Below are 10,000 nucleotides of genomic sequence, written 5' to 3'. Positions count from 1 at the left end.
TGTATATATATATATATACAGTATATATATATATATATATATATATATATATATATATATACATATATATATATATACATATATATATATATATATATACATATATATATACATATATATATATATATATATATATATATATAGATGTACATATACATATATATATATACAGTAATATATATATGTATATATATATATATAATGTATATATATATATATGTATATAGATGTATATATATATGTATATATATATATATATATATATATATATATATACATAGACGTATATATATATATATATATATATATATATATATATATATATATAAATATATATATATATATATATATATATATATATATATATATAGATGTATATATATAGATTATATATATAGATTATATATATATATAGATGTATATATATATAGATGTATATATATATAGATGTACATATATATAGATGTACATATATATAGATGTATATATATATAGATGTATATATATAGATGTACATATATATAGATGTATATATATATAGATGTATATATATAGATGTATATATATATAGATGTATATATATAGATGTATATATATATATATATATATATATATATATATATATATATATATATATATATATATATATATATATATATATATACATATATAGATGTATATATATACATTATATATATATATATATATATATATATATATATATATATATATATAGCCAAACACCTGCTCTTTGTTTATATGAGGGGGACGTTTAATATCAATCACACATTAAAACGAAGACTAATCTACACATTTCTTTACAATGTGTGAATGTACAGCATGTACTCACTATTTTCGAATTTTCATCGCATACAAGATACCATCAATGAAGTATACCATAAATCACTGGTGTATGGTTATTAACTAATAACTATACCATAAATCACTGGTGTATGGCTATTAACTAATTAGAGATAACTATAATGATAAAGAACTAAGTAAATATATACAAAGAAAACAATAAGAATTCATAACTAGCAATTAAGCAATTAATAAAAGCACATTTGGAACGATACGTCTTTTTTTACAAGGTAAGATTGTAAAATATACACCTTTTCTAGTTTTTATCCTACACTAGGTATTTACTAGTTAGCTTCAATGAGGATATGAATCTCTGTTGTATGGTAAAGAGAAATGAAATGGACACAAAAATTAATATGGACTCACTGCTAGCAATTAAGAAAGTACAACTGCGGGCACACACAAAAAAAAAAAAAATGAAATGGACACAAAAATAATATGGAATCACTGCTGGCAATTAAGAAAGCACAACTGCGAGCACAAAAAAAAAAAAAAATAAAAAAAAAATAATGAAATGGACAAAAGTAATATGGACTTACTGCTAGCAATTAAGAAAGTACAACTGCGGGCCAAAAAAAAATGAAATGGACACAAAAATAATATGGAGTCACTGCTAGCAATTAAGAAAGCACAACTGCGGGCAAAAAAAATAAAAAAAAAAAATAAAAAAAAGGAAATGGACAAAAATAATAAGGACTCTGCTAGCAATTAAGACAGCACAACTGCGGGCACAAAAAAAAAAGAAAGAAATAAAATGAAATGGACACAAAAATAATATGGACTCACTGCTAGCAATTAAGAAAGTACAACTGCGGGCACAAAAAAAAAAAAGAAAAAAATGAAATGGACACAAAAATAATATGGAGTCACTGCTAGCAATTAAGAAAGCACAACTGCGGGCAAAAAAAATAAAAAAATAAATAAAAAAAAGGAAATGGACAAAAATAATAAGGACTCTGCTAGCAATTAAGACAGCACAACTGCGGGCACAAAAAAAAAAGAAAGAAATAAAATGAAATGAACACAAAAATAATATGACTCACTGCTAGCAATTAAGAAAGTACAACTGCGCCCCCCCCCCCCCAAATAAAAAAATGAAATGAACACAAAAATAATATTGACTCACTGCTAGCAATTAAGAAAGCACAACTGAGGGGAAAAAAACATTAATGACTCACTACAAGCATTTGAGAGAGCACAATTGCCAATCATACCTTTGTGTTTGTGGCTGCTCGTGAGGTGCGCGTGTGGCGAATCCGGAGACTGGTCGTGTTCGCTGCTGTTCTTCGAGAGAGTGATGGAGGATCTACCTCCGTTCTTTACGTTCGTCAGTTGCTGGAGAGACGAGGCCTGAAGAAGGAAAAAAAGAAGGGGGATAAGGAACAGATTTAATATTTGGATTTATGAATTACGGGGCCTACAGCCTAGTGCAGGGGATTTGGGAGTACAGTCACTCATATAAGTTGATGGATGTCCGGGTGTTTAAGAGAGATTTCCATTTCACCCCTTTCTGGACGACAGGTGTCTGGGAATGCGAAAACGGTCAACTGCACAGTATAGTTGAACATTTGACCGGTCTCGTGCTCCCAGACACCTGTCGTCCAGAAAGGTGTGGAGTATAAATCTCTCTCAAACACCCGGACATCCATAAACTTATATGAGTGACTGTACATTCATCAGTTAGGTACTATTCCATTTTTTAAGTTTATAAATTAGGGAATTATGACATGTGGTCTACAGGCCAGTGCAGGACTATGAAGTGGGAAGTATATGCTGAATGGAGAGGTATTGAATTAAAAGCACAAAAGAGAGAGAGAGAGAGAGAGAGAGAGAGAGAGAGAGAGAGAGAGAGAGAGAGAGAGAGAGAGAGAGAGGACTGGTGAAATCTAACCGAAGCCCTTTGCTTTAATAGGCTTAGGAGGAGATGATGACCAAATGTTTGAAAGGTTTCAATGTTAAAAATGAGCAACAGAGTTATGGTCAAGGTCATTACATATCCATACAATTTAGTAGTTACTTCTTAGGGAAAACAATCTTGAACAGCACCTAAAACCCACTTTGTTCACATAAGACCTGAGGAAACAAGACACTGGTCACCGAGGACAGAGTAGGAAAGACTTACAAGGGTTGCGGTGGCCGATGTGGTAACGTCTCTGACTGGTGAACGCCAGACTTGGGTTAGCGTTCCGCTCAAACTAGTTTCTTTGGTCGCTGCAACCTCACCATCCTTGTGAGGTAAGGATGGGGGGTTTGAGGGAGCCTATAGGTCTATCTGCCAAGTCATCAGCAGCCATTGCCTGGCCCTCCTTAGTACTGGCTTGGGTGGAGAGTGGCCATGGGCACTGATCATGTGTATGTGGTCAGTCTCTAGGGCATTGGCCTGCTCGATAGGGCAATGTCACTGTCCCTTGCCCCTGCCAGTCATGAGCGGCCTTTAAACCTTTAAACCAAGCCTCCATTCTTAGCTCTGAGGGACTGGGATTCGAATAGCTGAAGTCTATAGGTCTACCTGCTGAGTAATCAGCATTCATTGCCTAGTCCTCCCTGGTCCTACCAAAAGTACAACTTAAAAATTTACAAAACATAATAAACAGAGGAGCAAGACTGATAAAAGGTGTCCCACCCAGAGAAAGAGTCACTCATACACTAATTGATTTACACTGGCTGCCAATTAAAACGAGAACCCAGTTTAAAATATGTTCAATAAACCACCAAACTATCAAATTCGGACGTCCAAAAAGGATAAGAATTGTTATATATTATGCAGCCAACAAATCGTGTCGACACGAGAATAGTTACAGATGGTTTCAAATTATTGGAACGTAGATATATGTCTACCGTAGGTCCTAGAGCCTTTAAATATGCGGCCCCGAGACTGTACACTAAGCTCCCACTAGACATCAGAAAGACTGAAGATATTAAGGCTTTCAAGAGGGAGTTGAAGACTTTCTTGTTCTCAAAGTGCTTCAATAGTGTGGGTTTGACAGTAAACGAGCAGTATGGGGTATTAAATGTTGAATGCTTTCGAATGAACATGATAAAATGAATGTGGAGGTCCTGTAGAGAGTAGGGTTTCCCTGCTGTAAAGGACAAGAAACACAGCCCTTAAAGTAAGTAAAGTAAGTAAGTCTCTAGGGCAATGTCCTGCTAACTAGGGTAATATCACTGTACTTTGCCTCTTCCATTCCAAAGTGGCCTTTAAACTTTTTTAAGACTTAGAGTTGGAATTGAACTTAGGGTATATCGAAATAAAAAAAAAGTTGGAAGAAGTTCTAAATTAACTTTAACATATCTATCAGTATTATATTTCTTCCTATCACATCTATAAAGAACCAAGTGACTACACTATGTATTCTAACCACCACATTAACTACCACCACATTAACCTTTAGTTAATGTGGTAGTTAATATTCACGAGACAACAGAACTCAGTCCCTTTACTTGGAACGACATATCAAAGGTTCCTCACACCGTGGGACCTGTGTCTAAATTTACATAATTATCAACTGCGCAAATACATATTCAGGATCTGCATTTATACATTCTGATACACAATGTGACGAGCCTCTAGGTTTCAGTACTGTTATTTTATTTTCTAGTATGTTGTATGCACTTATATCAATGACAAAAACATCAAATTTGTTATGAACTGTGTAATTTAAGTAGTGCAAAATCTATCTAATGTAAAAGGAATGTAATTCAATGTTCTCCATCGCTCCTTAACAGTTATCATATCACAAACTTATTCAATTGTTTGATGTCGAATTTGAACTATGGTTGATAACAACTGTTGTACATTTAATTTGGCGTTTTAAGTACCCGCATTTCTCTTAAAGGTTTAAAGGTCGCTCATGAATGGCAGAGGCAAGGGACAGTGACATTGTCATAGCAAGCAGGACAATGCCCTAGAGACTGACCATATAGTATATGATCAGCGCCTAAGCCTCCTCTTCACCCAAGCTAGGACCAGGGAGGGCCAGGCAGTGGCTGCTGAGGACTCAGCAGATAGACCTAGAGGCTCCCCGATACCCTTCAACCTTAGCTCACAAGGATGGTGAGGTTGCTAACGTGTTTGAGCGGGACTCGAACCCCCGACTGATGATCACCAGGCAGAGACGTTACCAATCAGGCCACGGCAACCCTTTAATGCTTTCTTTAATGCTGAAATTATTATCATCATTTTTATCACTATTATTATTTTCATTATTATTATCATAAATCACATATTCACACATACACAAATCACCCTACTTTTCGTCTCAACATTACTGTTATTATTATTATTATTATTATTATTATTATTATTTAGCTAAGCTACACCCCTAATTAGAAACGCAGGATTCTATAAGCCCAAGGGCTCCAGCAGGGGAAAATAGCCCAGTGAGGAAATGAAGGGAAAAACTACAAGATAACAAATGTACAATCAAAATAGAATGTTTTAGGAACATGTATCTAAAATTCTGCATAACGACAGACATCGCAAAACGGCACTTGTCAATTTAGCCAAGTCCATTCAAGCCCCAGAATCAATGGTTGGAGTTTATTTTAATTAACACCAACCATCAGTTCAAAATTTAAAGGTTTTAGGCTAAAGATATCTGCTTTCAGTTCCAGTTCCATCAGAATAGATGCTCACCAGAACGTCAGCCGGGCAAGCCCAACCCCTCGCTGTGCTGCCCAATCACAGCAGTAGCCTCCCCGGTAAACATCTTAAACTTACGGTCCAGGGCTGGGATCGATCTGCTACCAGGCGAATGCTAGGCGAACACGGTACCACTATACTAGCCAGGATGCATTTATGGCTAATCAGTAAAAGTATCACCTCATTTTGAGTAATGACTGTACCTTTGGACAGAGAGTCTGGTTCCCCTGGGACCGGCTTTGGACAGAGAGTAGGGTTCCCCTGTACTATGGGACCGGAAAAGCAGCCATCATAGGAGAACACATTATATTATCTGAATTTGCAACTGCTCTTCTTTGCCAACAATGACAGACAGGAGGAGGACAGTTGGCAATTAAACGAAGGGAGCTCACCCGTGTTCGAATTCATATCGTTTCATTAGGATGATTATTACTGGGGAGAAAAAATGGAATTAATCAGCTGCTAATTACATCAAGAGCTTTCTGTCCTCAATGGAGTCGAGGACTGATGCTGAAAGGGGTTGGGTAAGAGATGTGGGAATGTGATGATGATGATGTCGTTTATGATGATGTTTATGATGATGATGTTGTTTATGATGATGATGATGATGATGATGTTTATGATGTAGTTGATGATGATGATGATGATGATGATGATGTTGTTTATGATGTAGTTGATGATGATGATGATGATGTTGTTTATGATGATGATGATGATGATGATGTTGTTTATGATGATGATGATGATGATGATGTTGTTTATGATGATGGTGATGATGATGTTTATGATGATGGTGATGATGATGTTTATGATGATGATGATGATGTTTATGTTGTTTATGATGATGATGATGATGTTTTTAGATTTTTTGACTTTAGGGCTTTGTTTATTTCGTATATTCATATAGATTATTCATAGATTATCATCACGTACACCGTTAGAAAGAAAACTAATTCTAATCGGAAATTTTCCGTAAAAATATCCTGTTCTCAACCGTATTTCAGCAAAACACTGGCGACCGTTATTTTACCTTACTTTGTTATTATCTTTTACGGGTTGGTGCCCGTAGTATCACTCTTTTACGTCAATACATCGGTTTTTAAAACGGTAAAAATCCAGGAATAAATGTTGCCAGACATTTCCAGTTTTTTAATGCAAATTTCTAAGTGTTGGGAAGAGAATTGGCAATGAATTTAAAGTTCTTAAGCGTTGTAAATGTTGTAGAGACTGCAGTGACTGGTTGTGGTGTTTTAACCAGAAGGTTTAGCCTTCTGGAATGCTAAAAAAAGGCTAGAAAAGCGCTTAAAAACTATCAAAAGGCTAGAAAAGTGCTGAAAACACTATTAAAATGCACGTGCTTTCAACACTATTAAAAAGCTACAAAAGTGCTTTAAACACTTATAAAGCTAGAAGAGTGCTTAAAACAATGTTAAAAGGCTAGAAAAGTGCTTAAAATACTATTAAAAGGCTAAAAAAAGTTCTGAAAACACTATTAAAATGCAAGTGCTTTCAATACTATTAAAAAGCTAGAAAAGTGCTTTAAACAATAAAGTTAGAAAAGTGCTTGAAACACTATCAGAAGGCTAGAAAAGTACTTAAAACACTATTAAAAGGCTAGAAAAGTGCGTAAAGCACTATTAAAAGGCTAGACAAGTGCTTAAAACACTATTAAAAGAATAGAAAAGTCCTTAAAACACTAATAAATGCTAGATAAGTGCTTAAAACACCATTTAAGGGCTAGATAAGTGCTTAAAACACTATTAAAAGGCTAGAATAGTGCTTAAAACGCTATTAAAAGGCTAGAAAAGTGCGTAAAACACCATTAAAAGGTTAAAAAAGCGCGTAAAACACTTAAAAGGCTAGACAAGTGCTTAAAACACTATTAAACGGCTAGAAAAGTGCTTAAAACACTATTAAAAGGCTAGACAGGTGCTTAAAACACTTAAAAGGCTAGACAAGTGCGTAAAACACCATTAAAAGGCTAGAAAAGTGCGTAAAACACTATTAAAAGGCTAGACAAGTGCTTAAAACACTATTAAAAGGTTAGACAAGTGCTTAAAACACTATTAAAAGGCTAGAATAGTGTTACACGAGAGAACGTCTTGACGCAACTAGATGCTTCAGAATTAAAGAACCTACATTTGTAAGGAATTTCTATACATTATCATCTCGTGGGAAATGAATAACTGTAGAGTGAGCTTTAAAGAAATCGATACGATTATGAAAGTACGAGTGAACGTCTTTAAATAAAAAGAAAAAAATGCCTATAGATCAGAGAAAATTATGAATAAACAAAATTATGAATTTGAAAATAAATCAAATTATCTTTTTGAGTTTTTAATTTATTTTTGTAATGATTATGTTCGAGCAATAAAATGATAATGATTACATTGACAAAAGAAGAAACTAGATGAGAAGATTTGTGAAGTTAAAAAGGAAATAACTGCCTGGAATGAGATAAAAAAAATTATTTTGATAATGATTAAATTAGGCAAAAAAATAAATTAAATGAGATCTGTGAAGCTAAAGTGTAATAACTGCCAGGAATGAAATAAAATGAAGAGAGACTCAACAAGCGAAAATAGGTCGAAAGTTTTGAGCAAAAAATATGAAGGGCAGTTTGACTAAAAAATAAACTAAACTAGAGAAATTATGAAGCTAAAGGGAAATAACTGCCTGGAATGAGATATGAAAAATTATTTTATTTTGATGACGATTAAACTAAGCAAAAAAAAAAAAAAAAAAAAAAAAAAAAAATGAGAAGACAAGAGAAATAACTACCTGGAATGAGATAAGAAAAATGATTTTATTTTGATAATAATTAAATTAAGCGAAAAAAAAGCTAAATGGGAAGACAAGAGAAATAACTGCCTGTAATGAAAAAAAAGTATCAACAGGCGAAAATAGGTCGAAAATTTTGAGCAAAAAATATGAAAGTCAGTTGGACTAAATGATAGATAAATAAAAAAAATATGATTTATTTGGATAATGATTTAATTAAGCAAAAAAAAAAAAACTAAATGAGAAGAAAGAGAAATAACTGCCTGTGATGAAAAAGAAAAGAAAAGAATATCAACAGGCGAAATATGTTGAAAGTTTTGAGCAAAAGATATGAAAGACCGTTGGACTAAATGATAGATAAATACAAAAAAATATGATTTATTTGGATAATGATTTAATTAAGCAAAAAATAAACTAATTAAGAAGGTGAAAATATAGAGAAATAACTTCCTGGAATAAAAAAAAAAAGCGAAAATAGGTCGAAAGTTTTGAGACAAAAAACATGAAAGGCAGTTGAACAAAATGATTGACTGACTGGCACCTATGCAGGAATGAAAGCCATCTGCTGGAAAGTGAAAATAAAAGTTTGAGTAAATGTTGGACAAACAGCTGAAAAGGGAAATGTGAATATTCACTCACATAGCAACAGGAGGGAAGAGTTTTTTTTTTCTTTTTTTTGAGTCGTGAAGGTGAAGGGAAATCTAATTGTTAGTAAATCTATGATTTTCCGGATTTACTCTTCGTTACGATGTGTGATAATAATAATAATAATAATAATAATAATAATAATTTATCATCATTATCATTAATAATAATAATAATAATAATAATAATAATAATAATAATAATAATAAATTATTATTATCATCATCATTATTATTATTATTATTATTATTATTATTATTATTATTATTATTATTATCATTATCATCATCATCATTATTATTATTATTATAATCATTATCATTATCATTATCATTATCATTATTATGATTATTATTATTAGCTAAAGTACAACCCTAGTTGGAAAACCAGGATGCTATAAGCCCAAGGGCCCCAGCTTGGAAAAATACCCCAGTAAAGAAAGGAAATAAGGAAGTAAATAAACTACAAAGAAGAGAAATAAACAATTTAAAAGACATATTTTAAGAACAGTAACAACATTAAAACAGATCTTTCATATTAATTATAAAAAGAAACTTATCTCAGCCTGTTCATCATAAAAACATTTGCTGCAAGTTTGAACTTTTTGAAGTTCTATTATTATTATTATTATTATTACTAGCCAAGCTACAACCCTAGTTGGAAAAGCAAGATGCTATAAACCCAAGGGCTCCAACAGGGAAAAATAGCCCAGTGAGGAAAGGAAATATGGAAATACATAGGTTTAATTGACTAAAGTTTAGAGTTTACGATATCAGCTTAGTCTTCACTAGGATTTCGTCATATATTTAATTTGCTAAAATTTAGGAATTACGATACCAGGCTAGTCTTCAATAAGATTTCGTCATATATTCAATTTGCTAAAATTTAGGATTTGCGATACCAGGTTAGTCTTCACTAGGATTTCGTCATATATTTAATTTGCTAAAATTTAGGATTTACGATATCAGGTTAGTCTTCACTAGGATTTCGACATATAATTAATTTGCTAAAATTTAGGGTTTACAATAGACTAGTCTTCACTAGGATTTCGTCATATATTCAATTTGCTAA

General features: G+C 32.7%; 1 protein-coding gene across 1 annotated transcript in view; it reads right to left on the bottom strand.

Annotated features, from left to right (window-relative positions):
* LOC137659676 (uncharacterized) overlaps nt 1-10,000 on the bottom strand; it is a 283,127-nt gene that overhangs the window by 160,421 nt on the left and 112,706 nt on the right. Inside the window, 1 exon segment of the mRNA XM_068394501.1 lies at nt 2,076-2,211. Within this exon segment, the coding sequence (XP_068250602.1) occupies nt 2,076-2,211 (136 nt within the window).

Source organism: Palaemon carinicauda, chromosome 20 (genome assembly GCF_036898095.1).
Source record: "Palaemon carinicauda isolate YSFRI2023 chromosome 20, ASM3689809v2, whole genome shotgun sequence".
Lineage (NCBI taxonomy): Eukaryota > Metazoa > Arthropoda > Malacostraca > Decapoda > Palaemonidae > Palaemon > Palaemon carinicauda.
This window is presented reverse-complemented; position numbering and strand designations above follow the sequence as displayed.